The 15,015-nt window shown below is 41.6% G+C and overlaps 1 protein-coding gene and 2 long non-coding RNA genes across 3 annotated transcripts; 2 read left to right on the top strand and 1 right to left on the bottom strand.

Moving 5' to 3' along the window:
- Window positions 1–1,927: 1,927 nt before the first annotated feature.
- On the top strand, window positions 1,928–7,999 carry LOC108952328 (uncharacterized). Its single transcript, XR_001977101.2, has 2 exons — window positions 1,928–2,156; window positions 7,765–7,999. It is a non-coding gene; the product is annotated as an uncharacterized LOC108952328 (long non-coding RNA).
- LOC135608135 (uncharacterized) lies at window positions 4,620–10,411 on the bottom strand. Its single transcript, XR_010485430.1, has 5 exons — window positions 10,186–10,411; window positions 9,890–10,003; window positions 9,631–9,772; window positions 9,443–9,502; window positions 4,620–5,583 (listed from the first exon to the last, which is right to left on the bottom strand). It is a non-coding gene; the product is annotated as an uncharacterized LOC135608135 (long non-coding RNA).
- Window positions 10,412–12,266: 1,855 nt separating this feature from the next.
- LOC135607603 (protein ABERRANT PANICLE ORGANIZATION 1-like) lies at window positions 12,267–13,592 on the top strand. Its single transcript, XM_065099554.1, has one exon. It carries the CDS (start codon window positions 12,267–12,269, stop codon window positions 13,590–13,592), a length of 1,326 nt encoding a protein of 441 aa, XP_064955626.1.
- Window positions 13,593–15,015: the final 1,423 nt, after the last annotated feature.

The following is a 15,015-nucleotide window of genomic DNA, read 5'->3' as shown; positions in this document are numbered from 1 at the left end:
GGTATATGTTGACTTTCATTGATGATTATTCCAGGAAAGTTTGGGTTTATTTTCTGAAGCATAAAAATGATGTTTTTCTAACCTTTAAACAATGGAAGGTTTTGATTGAGAAGCAAACATGTAAACAGATTAACCGGCTTCGAACAAATAATGGCATGGAATTTTGTGAAGGTGACTTTAATGAATTTTGCAAAAATGAAGGAATCGTTCGGCATCGCACTGTTAGGATGACGCCTCAACAAAATGGTGTGGCCGAACGTATGAACAGAACACTTTTGGAGAGAGCGAGGTGTATGATCTCAAATGCAGGGTTGACAAAGGACTTTTGGGCAGAGGCGATTAATATGGCCTGTTACGTTGTCAACCGCGCTCCTTCTGCAGCACTTGACTTTAAAACTCCGAAGGAAGTTTGGTCAGGTACTCCTGCTGATTATTCTGATTTTAAAATTTTTGGGTGCCCAGCATACATGCATGTAAATGAAGGAAAATTAGAGCCTCGGGCTAAAAAGTGTATTTTCCTTGGGTATGCTTCTGGGGTGAAAGGATACAGATTATGGTGTCCTGATCCCAAATCCCCAAAATTTATAATCAGTAGAGATGTTACTTTTGATGAATTATCTATGCTATCTTCTAAAGAGGAATCTACTAGTTGTACAAATGATAGTGCGCAGAAGCAGGTGGAGCTTGAGATTGGTAGTTCAGATTCTTTTAAGTCGAACTCTTCTATTCAAAGAATGCCAGTAGGTGGTCCCGAGTCTACTGACGCAGATGATCCAGAGGAAGAGCAATATTCCATAGCCAAGGATAGACCACGGAGAGATATTCGACCACCACAAAGATATGCAAATTTGGTTGCATATGCTTTGTCTGTTGCAAAAGAGATAAGTGAAGTTGGTGAGCCTACTACCTATTCAGATGCAGTTTCTTTTGATAATTCCGCTAAGTGGTTGATTGCTGAGGGAAAGGTCCTTGTTCAGAAAATTCATACGAAGGACAATCCAGCTGATATGTTTACGAAGCCTCTTCCGGTTTACAAGTTCAAGCAGTGCTTGGACTTGGTTGGTGTTCATTGTTGGTGATTGCCCGTTGGGGCTTTTGTGAAGAAGGTGGAGCAAGTTTTGTTGGGACATGCCAAGGTGGAGATTTGTTAGTTTGGCAAGTCCCATAGTCCCACATCGGGAAAATCAGACTTGTTGTCTCGTTTTGGAACTATAAATAAGGGCCTGAGCTTTGATGTTAGACACACCACAAGAAGTACAGCAGGCATCACAAGAAAACCTGCTTATGGTTTGAAGTCTTCTTGTTTAGGAAGCTGAAGGTGTTTTATGGCCTAGGAACATTTCCTAAGGCATTTGTAAGTGTCCCTCTTTTATAGTAGTAATTTGCTCCTCTTTCTTCCGTGGATGTAGGTCAAAGTCAATTGACCGAACCACGTATATCCGGTGTTCTGGTGTTTTGTTTGTTCTTGTCGCTTTTATTCTTTCCGCTTTATTGTTTTTGTTGTGTTGTCAAAATTACCCTTTGGTAAATATCCTGGGGCTAGCTCTAACAATACCCAAGGGGTGGGGTGGCACCTTTGTGCGGCCATCGTCCCGGAATGCACAAAACAATGCTATATGGTGTCATCCCGAGCTTACCGGAACGGGATGCCCGGAGGGGTGCCTTGTACGGATCCTAGCTTGACGCGTGAGAGTACTTTTCTTGCTGATCTGATGGTGATGTGGTGCGGCATCGATTGTGACGTGATTAGGGCCCAAAATATACCTTTTATATATATATATATATATATATATATATATATATATATATATATATATATATATATATATATATATATATATATATATATATATATATATATATATATATAAAAGAGAGATCGGTAGTTAAAACGTTTTTGGTGAAGTAAAAAGATGTAATGTGATGCTTTAATAGAAGAGGTAATATGCATGCATACTTCGACCTTTGTTTGTCATTTGCTCTGTTTGTATCCTTGTTGTGGTCCAATGGGCATTGAGATAAGACTGATGGGCTGCAAAGAAGGACGTCCTTACCCAGGTCGACAAGCGCTCACTTCATATGATAAAGAAGATCTTCGGCTGCGAGGTCACACATGAAGGTCGACGATTCCTCGTCGTGGATGGTGGAGAAGAAAGGTACCGTTCTCACTGTTATCATTCCTCTTCATTTACTATTTATCGTTTCCGCTTGTATATATTTGAGTAGGGAGGGGGTTAGTGTGGATGTCCGCCCGCAAGTCGTTTGTTTATATGTTTGTATGGAAAAGTCGGGAAGAGAACCAAAACTTTTTAGGATGATTATTTCACATTTCAATTGTTTCTAATCTTAAGTAGCAAAATAAAAAGAAAAAAATAAATAAATTTGCAAAATATCTCAGAATTAAGCTATTGATTTTTTTTTATTATCTTTTTTAGGTCAATTTCGAAATTTGGATCATATTCTTTTGTGAAATTTGATCGAGGATTTATATTGTATCAACATATATTTTCCCCTTCACTAAATAATTAACTATTATCATATATTTGTTGTTGGTCATTTTTTCATATCTTATATGACATATGTTTCCTTTATATTTTCCCTAAACATTTCATTTGCCATGGAAATATGTATTCCACCACTTAGTGCTCGACTTGAAGAATGAGATAATATATTATCTGAGACACTATCTCTTACTTAACATTCATGATTTAAATCATAAATTTAGTTAATTCACTAAATCTTATTAGCAAACTATATAATCCCTCCTGGCCTAAACAAATGTCTAATTTGATTTCATTTCTCGCTCTTTTCTTTTATTCTCCTCTCCTTTAGACAAGGTAGAGAGAGACGGGGAGAGAGACGAGAGAGGCAGAAGGGTGGGGGGGCGGTGGTCATCCTCCATTCCCTCCCCCCCAACCTCCTCCTCCCCTAGCTTGACCTCCCCCTCCACCTCCTCCCTCCTCTACGGGACTTAAATCGTAAGTTTGGTTAATCAGCCAAGTCCCACTGAATGGCCCATTGTATAAGCTCTTTGAACTTAAACAAATGTTTGATTTGATTTCATTTCTCACTCATTTCCTCTCCTCTCCCCCCTTCTTCTTCTTTGTTTGTGAAATCATGGGGCATATGCTCTTGCCTTCTTCACATATCCGTCAGATAATTTGGTGCTCCCGTGCATGATTTTGCATGTAAAATTGCATTCGCATAGGATGATAACAGGGAAAAGGAGGCCTATCTCAACTGTAACACCCTAGTTAGTCTCACATCGGAAATAGACAATGACTATGATTGGCTTATATGGGTCTGATGAGCGTAACAACTTCTGCTTAAATATTTTGGTCCGTGGTTAAATGATCGAAATGGAGTTATTGACCAGTTAGCTCATGGTCGTGACATCAACCATCAAAGTCATCCTCTCCTCGCAATTTGATTCCTGAAGGTAGTTATTCTTTTTATAGTATATGCATGCTACATAAATAAAGTATTTCTTAGATGTTTAATCATGACGGTCTCGATTTCTTCCCAAACCCCTCATTTCTCAAGCCTTCACTTGGCTCTCTTATTGATCGCGATTTAGTTTGCAAGAAACAATAATCAAGAAACGAGGTCCTATTTTGGATAATTGAGAGCCCTCTTTCCTCTTATTTGAATCTTAAAGGTTCATTTTCTTTTTGTTTGATGTGGGTGTTCCAGGTGTTTCTAGTAGGTTAATCATGTCAGGTGGATTTTGTTATACATTTCTTAGTTGTATTTAGTGGGTGTTACATTGATTTCTTGAATGTCGTTTTGTTTTTGTTTGCCCCTCTCAATTTATAGTTCCTAACATATGATGTTGCATGAGACTTTCAATTTCTTTAGACAATTGGTTGGAACGAATCATCAATGGATCAAAAGTTTTTCTTTTCTTTCTTTTATGTCAACTATCCTTGTTCTTGAAGGAGTCATTCTTTGGATCATCGAGGCTCTTCTCTCCTTGCTTTAAATTGGTATTGAGGGTTCATTTTCTTCTTGCTTTATATTGGTGTTGTGCACATGAGGTGTTTCTTGGTAGGTTGATCATGTCGATGGGGGAAGAGAGTGAGGGAGTGGGGGACGAGAATGAGGAGGGAGGGGTCGAGGAAGGGGGAGGGAGTGGGGGAGTGGTGAGGCGAAGGGACAGGGAGATGGAGGAGGGAGGAGGCGACCATCCTTCATTCACCCCCGTCATCCATATCCTCGTCTCTCCTCTACCTCTCCCATTGCCACCTCCTCCACTCCATCCCCCACTCCTTCACACCCTCCACCCCATCACCAACTTCCTCCTCCTCGCACTATCCCTTCTCTCACTCCCTCCCCCCTTCATCTCTCTCTTCCATAACATCATGTCTCTCACATCTCAAGACTTTAAATACCTCAAGAAATTATATATAATTAAAATTGATCCTCGAGCACATATATTTCTATAGTAGTTACGATAACTTAAATCATAAAAAGTCTTCAAAATATTTTTGAAACTCATATTTCTTATGAAATCGCGAACCATTACTATCATAATGCCACAGCCCAACGAAAAGCTGGGAAACATACAATTGCTGCAATCCTATCGATTACACGTAAAGCCAAAACCAAAACAAATTATATATATGATAATGAAAACGAACCAGTACCAAGCTCACAACACACTACCTAATTTCAAGCTTTAGAACTCTTTAGCGAGCGCACGACTCGAGGGTAGCCCGCCAGACCCTCCGTATCCCGACAAACTCAATGATGCCACTCTGGAAAAGGCATAATTAATACTAGAAGAGCACTTTGTCGTGGATTTCGCTATGGACACCGGCAACCGGAAGAACCAATCCGGAGGACGTGCTTCCGTAGCAGTGTCTAAGGCCATAGTTGTGTGGAATATTTACAGGATGAACGAAGATGGCCCATTATATACTTGTAGCAATCCAACGAGCAAGTTTGGAAAGTACTCGTTGATCTTGGCTCTTCTATATTTTCTTCCATCTTCTATGTTCCATCATATATGAAAACATTAATTCGAGAAGAAGAAACACATCCAAAAGCTTACCATAAAACAACCAATCCCTACCATGAGGATCAAGAGAGCAATAGTAGGAGGAACAATCGAACGAGAAGCCACTTAGGTTTTCTTCCAACCGAGACAAATATGGTCACAAGCTCGGACCTTATTTAGATTTAAAAAAAATCAAGAGAACGACAGTGAGAAAGAGGAGATGCTACAGAATGGGGCTTGAATAAACCTAAAGGAAAACCCAATGGTAAAATTTCGATCAAATTTGACGGTCAAAATAATGTACTTTGATCGTCAAAACAATATACTAGTTGATTACTGATCAGTACAGATCGACAATAGTCGAGATTGCCCTGTTACTGATCAATACTACAAGTTCCCTTGCTTGACAGTATATCCATCTTTAGGTTTCACTTGTATCTGTTATTAATTATAAAGCATCAAGGCGCGATCCTTTACAACAATAGAACATCTACGATATATGAAATCTCATTGTAGGTCATCATATAATCTTTACCATTTCCTCAGAAACTTGCTCCTGTCACTTGCAGTGAATTTGCTCTAAGCTGCAAAGAGAAACATCATATAAAACAAACCTGGTAAAAATTACAATCCTCCTTAAATCCACAAAGTCATTATCAACTCTCCATAGATCACTATCTATTATGCGAAGAATTTGATGAATTTCATATAAGATTTTGGTTTCTATTGATTTACTATGAGTTTAAAAAACCATGGAGGCCTGAATGATATTTGAAAGATCCTTTACAAGCAAAAAGTATTCAATCATGAAAAAGTAGTTGAAGACACTAAACTTGAAGATCTCGCTAAGACAAGAATGACAAATTAAATATACAAAAAACTAATGATCAAGTTTAAACATCACTTTGTGCTTCCTCATTGACTTAAAAACCACTGTTTTGGACTAAAATTAGTGGCAATAAAATAGTGACCTATTAACTTTGAACCAAATTCAACAAACAAAATACTAATGATTAACATAGAAAAGAAATATTTAAGAGTTTCTAATCTTTATCTTAGACATTCCCTCGGTATTCACAAACGGGAATTTCAGGCTGTTAAATTATTGTGGGATTGCCATTGGAGGTAATTTTTATCTCGTGTAGATTTATTTTGATGACAATCGTTGAAAACACAATTTGGGAAACTTTCTAATGAACTTGAACACCTTAAGTAAATAAAGATTAAAGAGAGGTACTACCCTTAGTTAAACAAACCTGAGAATATGCATTATATCCTTTATGAACCATCAGAGCTTTGAGTAACAACTTGGATCTGGTTCATAAGGAATTTGCCAAAATTTCGGTATGAGCAGTCAACTCATGCACAAATGTGATCAACTAGATTAGTGCAATCTGTTGTAGGAACCCACACAACAGCAATCCTAGTGGTCAGAAGGTGCAATGTTCGGTCAACTGGCCATTTCATCCACAACTGGCTGAAAAGTGATCCATAGAAATAATATTGCAGTCAATTATAATATAGCTTCTATGATCTTCAGAGGCACTAATGACTAATTTTTCTTAAAAGTTAAGGCCACTTAGTGCCTCTTAAAATTTGTATCATGTATTACATCGTTCTAAACTCAAGAATCTAATCAACAGATTGGGATGTCTTTTTCTAGCATTAACAGGAACAACAACAAAACAAACAGCACACTACACATCCCAACTATTTGGGATTAGCCACATGGATCGTCTCCAAACAGTTAGCTAAATTGAGGATAAAACCACTGATTTAAAATATAAAAAAAAACAAATCATATGGTTGTCAAAACATTTCTTTAGTCCATCCTACTCACTGCTATATAGACTCCCCATAGACATGCTCATACTATCTTAAAGGTTTTTTCAGAATTTTATAATTATTTATATTCTATCTTTACCGGTAACTCCAAGCATAATTATCACAACCAAATCGGAAAGCAACTCGATCAAGCTTTGGGTCCCTAGGTCACTGGTCGAATCGGTGGGTCAATTGGCTGGACCACATGTTTACTTTAAAGAATATTTTAAAATATATCGAGTAAAAATTATACATAATAAAAATCTAAAATATTATAACTAATTCAAAAATATATAAAATTAATAAATTTGATAATATTAATCAACATTATAAACATAAATATTGTTGGTAATTATACTAAACTGGATTGATTTTAATTTATTTCTCATGTCAACTCTAATTTCATGATTGATATAAATGCTGTCTTAAACAAATAATAGAAAAGGTTTCAGCTAGGATATTTAAATAATCTTTTGCTATATTATAAATCCGGATCAATTTATTTAACCAAGTCAATTTGTGCGGGTTATCCAAAAATCGATTGGGTCAATCAGTTTATTCTGATTTTTCAACCTATCTGAACCGAGTGATTTTTCATTCCATCACTCTCTCAAATTTCCATAGTTTGTGGCTCGTTAGCTCAACTCCTACATAACTTGAGTAAACATTTAATATCCCCCTTATTCTTTTAGTGTGATCTCAATTTCTCATTGATAACAAATCTTAAATTTTACTTAATATACGCTCTTCTTAGCATCTTTTTGGCACTTGTTTTTCTACTCGGAGCCTTCTTTTATTTCTTTTTTGTTGAGTGCTTCTGTTATGTAGAAGTAAAAAACCCCATATGAATTTTTCATTAAAAATTGGAGAAAATATGTAAGAATTTAATCCCTGATACACGTGATAAAACAATGGGTAAAAGGAAAAATTTTCATATACAGATCTTGCTCGCTGGAGGAGCCTATATTCCAAGGGAAACAGCTAGAGAGCTGAGCTAATGGCTATAAAAGCTGGACTGGGGTGTGCTATTAGCCTGGATATCTCAAGATTGGTAGTGGAATCTAATGCTAAGAAGCTGATAAAATTTTGAAAAGATCCCCTGGGCTCCTTTTAAACTGTTTTATGTATAATTGAAGTCTATCTGATGAATTTCCTGAATACAAATTCATTCATGTATTTTGTGAGGCTAATTGTAGTGCTCACTGATTAGCAAATTTTACTACAACTACTAAAACTTCAATGATATGGGAGCAAGATTGGCCCCCCAGGTCTTAGTGTATTTTGTGCTCCGAGGGGCATGGTTTATCATAAGAGGTTGTTAAAAGTAAAATGATTTTATCATTTTGAAAAAAAAATGATATAGGAGATCTTGGAATAAAGACGCTGGGTGTAGCCAATTACCCATATAACTGACATTTTTTCTCTATATGTATCTCATTTTATTCTCTTGTTTATCCAAAGGTATTCGCTAATGCTTAATTTCTTGTCCTCCTATTTGTTGTGACCAAAATCAGTGTTAACTTCTACTTTCTAATTGAAAAATCTGATTCATCTCCCTGTTAGGTTGCCCTCAATCTACAAAATTAGTTGCATAGTCAAAACAACCTTCTTTTACTAGAAAAAAGCATAAATAATAGCATTTTGTTATCATCTGAAGGTGAAAGTCTAAATTATCCAACAAGCAACTACATGAAGATATATCAACTTCTCACATTTGAGTAAATAAGTATCCAAAACCAAAGGAGGATCATTTTCCTGCAGCTAGACCTTGTAACTTATGATTTTACAATAATTATTCATCTTCAGTGTGTGTGAATTAGACAACATATAAGGGCAAACAAACGAGAGACACTATTAAATCAGCCATTAATTATGACAGTGACATAACAAGAGCAGGGTATATGTACTAAAGGCTTGGGTCAATATTCACCCACCAGGCAATTAACCAACTTGCACTAATATCTGATGGACGTTTAAGAGTCCAAAGAATCGTCGGAGATGTTGCCGGAACCAACCGAGAAGAAATCGGGAACCTGTCGGAATTTTCGAAAGTTCGCCGAAGAGATCGTCGGAGGTTCGCGGAGATCACCGAGAAGGCTCGGCTACTCATTGAAGTCGTCACAAGATCGGGAGCTTGCTGGGAGTCCGTCGGATTTCGAGGGCATATCGAAAATCCGAGGGAATATCGGAAATCCGCCGGAAGTTCGTTGGAAAGCTCGCCAGAACAAGACTCGACGTTCGTGGTTGAAAACTTGCTTGGGATTTATTTTTTAGTTACCTAGTTCGCATATAATTAGGATTAGGATTAAGAGATAATCCTACACCCTCATAAACAAATAGTCATGATATGGTAAAATTTGCCAACACCACCAATGCCCAATAAACATCACCTAGAGTATATATGCATTTTCCAAATCATAAGAGCATGCAGAATATGTTCTGAAATGTATTAACAATAAAACATGATAATATCAGAAACTCAAAGGTCTAACCTAGCATTAGAAAATAGAAACCCTATGTATTAAACAGCTTCGATGTTTCTTTGTATCATTTTAAAGAAAGCTTTTAACATTTTTTACTAGTAAATGTACTGTATGCAGAGGATATTGCATCAGGTACCTCATCCTTGCCCATGCATGGAACACTAGTGATAACATCACCAGTAGCAGGATTTTGTACCTACGAAAATAAGAAAAGTCTTAGTCTTCTTTTCTTAGGCTCCTTCTATTATTCCTTCACAGATCCGTACAACTAGGAAGTAAAAAAAAACACATGTAAGAAGATCAACTCTGAGAAAACAAGAACACCTTCAAGAATCAGAAACAAGATGAGTTTGGTCGTGAGATTTTCTTTCCAGATTCCAACATGGTTCTTGGTTTTTCGGTAATGGCCAATTCCCTGACTGTATTTCGATTAAATTACCACACGGACCGCCCTCAATGTTCACACCTTCAACCAATTCATCGTCCATACAATTAGAAGGCACACCATTAGAACATCAACTCCAAGAAAAACAGGAACACCTTCAAGAATCGGAAACAAGAAGGCATACGCCTCGAGAGGTACCTGAAGGGTCATGCCGTCGTAGGCATCGATCCACTTGCCGCCGACAAACCCCTGGGACCTCAACAGTCCCGATTTCCTCAATCGATCAACTGCTACATGTAGTTCCACGCTCATCTGGCCACCAACCAAAACCATAACGCTTAGATCAAGTCAAGAAAAAAACTAAAGGACAAGATTAAGGAAAGATTTTATCGATGGAAACCAAACAAAAACCAATCAGTAACCAAAACAACAGGACGAGATTGAAGAAGAACCGCAAAAGAAGGAGGAAAGATGGGTCAAGAAAGAGAAGGGACCAAGATCTGGCGATTTACGACGAGAGAATCGAGAGAAGGCGGGATCGGTTGCCCGGCGACAGAGAGGACGGAGGGGAGGAGGAAGGTCGCGGCCAAGGGCACCCACGCGGAGCATCACCATCGAGCTCGGACGGAGTCGTCGAGGGCAAAGCAAGACGCTCTCCGCACTCTCCCCCTTCTTCCTCGATTCAAGAGACGGCGGGGTGGTTTGAAATCGTCTGTCCGTCCGACGTGTACAGATGTAGTTACTTCTCTCCCTGATGAAATGGATATGCGACCATCAATGTGTTTGATATGTATGCGTTGGCAAACGCTGATGCATGTTTATCCAATGATCTCGGATCTGCTTATCCGATGGTCACGATGTTTAGATGCTTTTTACATGTACACACCCTTAAATGCTGAGTTGACTCAGTTTGGACTCCTTTAGATGTGTGAATATTGTAGATGGTTAGAGAACACAAAAGCATCACACCAAAGATTATATATATATATATATATATATATATATATATATATATATATATATCTTTTCACTGGTGTGCAAGGATAGGCATGTTCAAGTAATTTTTGACTCTATAAAGCAAGAGAGTCAAAGGTTTTAGGCAGGTGGTAGATGGATATGGGGCAAGAAAGTGCTGCTGCTGTTCATGGGCTTTGCAAAGCATAGGCTTGGTTTGTTGAATCCAATGGGAGTGGCTGAGGTGAGAGATGGGCACTGTTCCCCCTTCCCCCTAACACACACATCAATGTCGTCGATGAGCCATGGGAACCAACCATAAAGAAAGCGGCAAAGCGGGGGCTGCAGCGGCTCCACATAACAAATATAGCAACCCACAGGAGTAGGGGAAGGAAAGGTGACCGGTGATGGACATTGCACACACACACTCTCTCTCTCTCTCTCTCTCTCTCTGCGTCTGCTTCAGTCCTTCGGCACCCCCTGACGCCAAAGTAGCAGCGCAGTGCCCCGTCAACCCCCATTGCCTCAGCCTCAACACAGGATTGGACATATGAATCCAGGCCTTAGCACCGCCACCGCCACCACCACCACCACCCTTCTCCCTTTTCTCTTTTTCCTTTCTTTTTATCTTCTCCTCCTCGGAGATGATCTCTTTGATGCACCACGGCTGCAGATCCTCTGAGCTCCTGCAAACCCAACTCATTACAGAAGCTTATCTTATCTCTTACTTCTCTCAATCTCTTCTTGTTCTGACCCACACTTCCTCTTAAAGCTACATTTCCGCCTGCCTCATTATATATATATATATATGTTTTGTTTTGTTTTGTTTGGGAGAATCCACTTGGTCTCCTTCTTTTGGAGGTACGATTCTTTAGCTTCTCCTTACCTATCTGATGTATTTTCTTCTTTATATAGTTTTTTTTCCTTCAAAAAAAAAAAAGGCATTCCTTGTCCGTATACATCAATCCACACATTATGCATTTTGGTATCAATCTTTTACATAGTCATTTAGCCTTGGGAGATGAATATGAATTCAATTTAGTTTGTGCTTTATAATTCTAATATTAAATTATAATTTTCAATCTAAGGATAATAGTTAACGATTATTGAAATTATTGTTTTGGGTATGCATTGGTTTATCCTCGATTCATGTGACATTATCATCGTCATCCACCTAAAGTTGAACGATGCTCAGCTCATGTTCATATTTATTATTATTATTATTATTGTTGTTATTATTATATATATATATATATATAAGATTGACCCGTGTTATTATAATTCTATAGTTATCTTTTGTCCTGTCTCAACGATCTGATTCAATTGAATTGTCTTTTCACGTCAACGGCACACCACATATAAATATACTCTCACTGTCACTGTTTCTTTTGTCCCTTAATCCGTCCTTCACCGGCGCATGTGAGATGAGATGATGAGATGGATTGATAACACCACACAGAAACCATACTTCTCTCTCTGTCTTTCTTCCTTCTATGTTATATACTATTCCCCCATCACTCTTCACACTCAAGGGCACACAGGGGTGATCAGCCAAGCACCTGCAGTTGCACCACTTCATCGCTCCTCGTGTTCCATCGCTAGGTAGCTTGCGTAGAGGGCGATGGAGGAGGCTTTCGCTGCTGCCATGACCGCCGCCACCTCCTCCTCCAGCGCTATCCCTATGGACCCTCGCATCTGGCGCCACCTCCCGCAGGGCCTGGTCGACCGCGTGCTCGCTTTCCTCCCGCCGGCGGTCTTCTTCCGCGCCCGCGCTGTCTGCAAGCGCTGGTACGCCCTCGTCTTTTCCGACAGCTTTCTTGAACTCCACCTCCGCCTCGCTCCCACCCTCCCTTGCTTCGCCTTCTTCCTCCTCCCCTCCAAACCCCCACTGTACTCCACCTCCGCGGCGTCGTCGTCGTCCTCCTCCTCCTCCTCCTCCCCTGCCGCCGCAGCCACCACCACCACATCCACCGCCAACAGGCCGCCGCCGGCCCCCGCGCTGCTCCTCGACCCCGTCTCCAACTCTTGGCACCGTATCCCTCTCGGCACCATCATCCCTCCCGGCTTCTCCCCCGCCGCCTCCTCCCACGGCGTCCTCTGCTTCATCTCTGACGACGCCGGCTCCAAGACGCTGGTCCTCTGCAACCTCCTCTCCAAGTTAGCTTCGCAGCTCCCCCCGACGCCGACGCCTCGCTTGTTTCCGACGGTCGGCCTCACCGTCGGTCCGTCCTCCATCAGCGCTGTGGTAGCCGGCGACGACATGATATCGCCCTTCGCCGTCAAGAACCTCACCGCCGAGTGCTTCCACGCCGACGGCGTGACCGGGTTCTACTCGCCGTGGGCGACGGGGAGCGCGCTCCCGCGGTTGTGCAGCTTCGAGCCGGGGAGGATGGCGTACGCCGCGGGGCGCTTCTACTGCATGAGCTGCGGCCCCTTCGGCGTGATGGCCTACGACGTGGGCACGAACGCGTGGGAGAAGATCCAGCCGCCCATGCGGCGCTTCCTGCGCTCCCCCAGCATAGTGGAGTGCGGCGGCGGGAGGGTGGTGCTGGTTGCGGCGGTCGAGAAGAGCAAGCTGAGCGTGCCGCGCAGCGTGAGGATGTGGGCGCTGCAGCCGTGCGGCCGCGCCTGGGCGGAGATCGACCGGATGCCCCACGACGTGCACGCTCAATTCAGCGAGGCGGAGGGCGGGCGTGGGTTCGAGTGCGTCGGCCACGGCGACTTCCTCGCCATCACGATCAAGGGGTCCAACGACGTGCTGCTGTTCGACTTCTATCGCAAGGAGTGGCGGTGGGCTCCGCCATGCCGCTTCCTCCACGGCGGCGGCAGCAGCAGCAGCGGCTGCGGCGGCCTGCGTGGCTTCGCCTACGAGCCTCGCCTGGCCACCCCGTGCATGGCGCTCCTCGACTCATCTTCCTTCATACCATTCCAAGGTTTCAGTGGCTAACGAACTAGCTAGTAGTACCTGTGACGATACTAGTTGTAATAGTAGCAGCAGCAGTAGAAGTAGCACGCAATAGAGTGAGTTCGGTCTGTTGATTTAGTTGCTAGAGTAGTTAAGTTCATGATCCATGAATCAACTACTAGCTAGGGGTGTAGTACCAGTAGGATCTTGTTGTGATAGTGAGAATAGAGAGAGAGAGAGAGAGAGAGGAAGAGGGAGCGAGAGAGAGAGAGAGAGAGAGAGAGAGAGAGAGAGAGAGAGATTGTAGTTTGCATGGAGGTCGTTGGACGGTCGGAGGTATTTGGCAGTGGGGTTTGTTGGCGGTGTTTGCCTTTTGGAGAGCAGGAGCAGCCGTGGTGGGGGCTCTCAGCTAGTAGTAGTAGTGGTGGCTGATGTAGTTGCTGTTGTGTTAACTTAGTAATGTTGTAATGGAAGTCTACTGTTGGTTTGTTGCCGGTGAGGGGTTGATGGGGATACGCTTTCTCTTTCGTCTTTTGATGCCCATGGCTTTCTGCAGTTCAGTACAAGGGACTCTTTTTTGATACAGAAGAGGAAGAATCTTACAGTCACATGCATGAGAAATAAAAAGGTCTGGGACGCACCTTGACTGCACCTGGCACAGACACAGGATCGATGGAATTAGAGAGAGAACCTTGATGCAGAACCTTCTGGCTGTTGGGACAAAACCAAACTACAAACAAAAAACAAAAGATGAGCACCTCATCTACAGAGATAGCAGACCAAAAAGTAGTGATCTTATACCCATATAATGAGCATCTCGATCCAGATCGATCACAACAACCAATAAAGAAAAAAAAGTACATGTTGATCTCAGTCAACCTACAAAGAACTCTACCAGCATGCACACTGCTTGATGATCGGCATGGGTGCAATGGGAGATGCTCGCTTTGCGTACCGATGCCTCTACCGCAATCGACAGAATGTGCTATCACTCCAAGCTTTACCAAATCAGAGTTCCGCCCACCACCTATCTCTTCTTGTAGAGATCGTCGAACCTACCAATCCAAGGCTTCCTGCTCCGAGTGATCTCAAAGGGATGAGGCAAAGCCGAGAGGCCATGATTCGCGCAGCTTATCAATAATCCCATACCCTAACATAAAGGAGAACATTGATCTGTTCGGTCCTCTACACGATCCGATTGTGCCCCATATCATCCAAGAAAGGCGAGACTTGACCCATGAACGGGCATTGATGGAAGCCACGAGATGCAGCCGGAACGGGAGGAGGATGGAGTTGGGGTTTAGCGCCGCGGGCGTAGATCTCCTCTGCTCCTCCGCCCTCCACCGCCATGTGCGCTCTATCATTAAATGGGTTGGGCCTATTCTAATCGGAGGCCCATATTATATATATATATATATATATATATATATATATCAGCTAATTTAGGTTTTTGTTACTTGAAATA

Source organism: Musa acuminata, chromosome BXJ2-3 (genome assembly GCF_036884655.1).
Source record: "Musa acuminata AAA Group cultivar baxijiao chromosome BXJ2-3, Cavendish_Baxijiao_AAA, whole genome shotgun sequence".
In the NCBI taxonomy this organism is placed as follows: domain Eukaryota; kingdom Viridiplantae; phylum Streptophyta; class Magnoliopsida; order Zingiberales; family Musaceae; genus Musa; species Musa acuminata.
The sequence above is the reverse complement of the archived record's forward strand: the minus strand, read 5'-3'. Positions and strand labels throughout refer to the sequence as shown.

What these genes read in the sequence shown, in the direction of transcription:
- LOC135607603 (XM_065099554.1), top strand. Translation starts at nt 12,267, where the DNA reads ATGGAGGAGGCTTTCGCTGCTGCCATGACCGCCGCCACCTCCTCCTCC.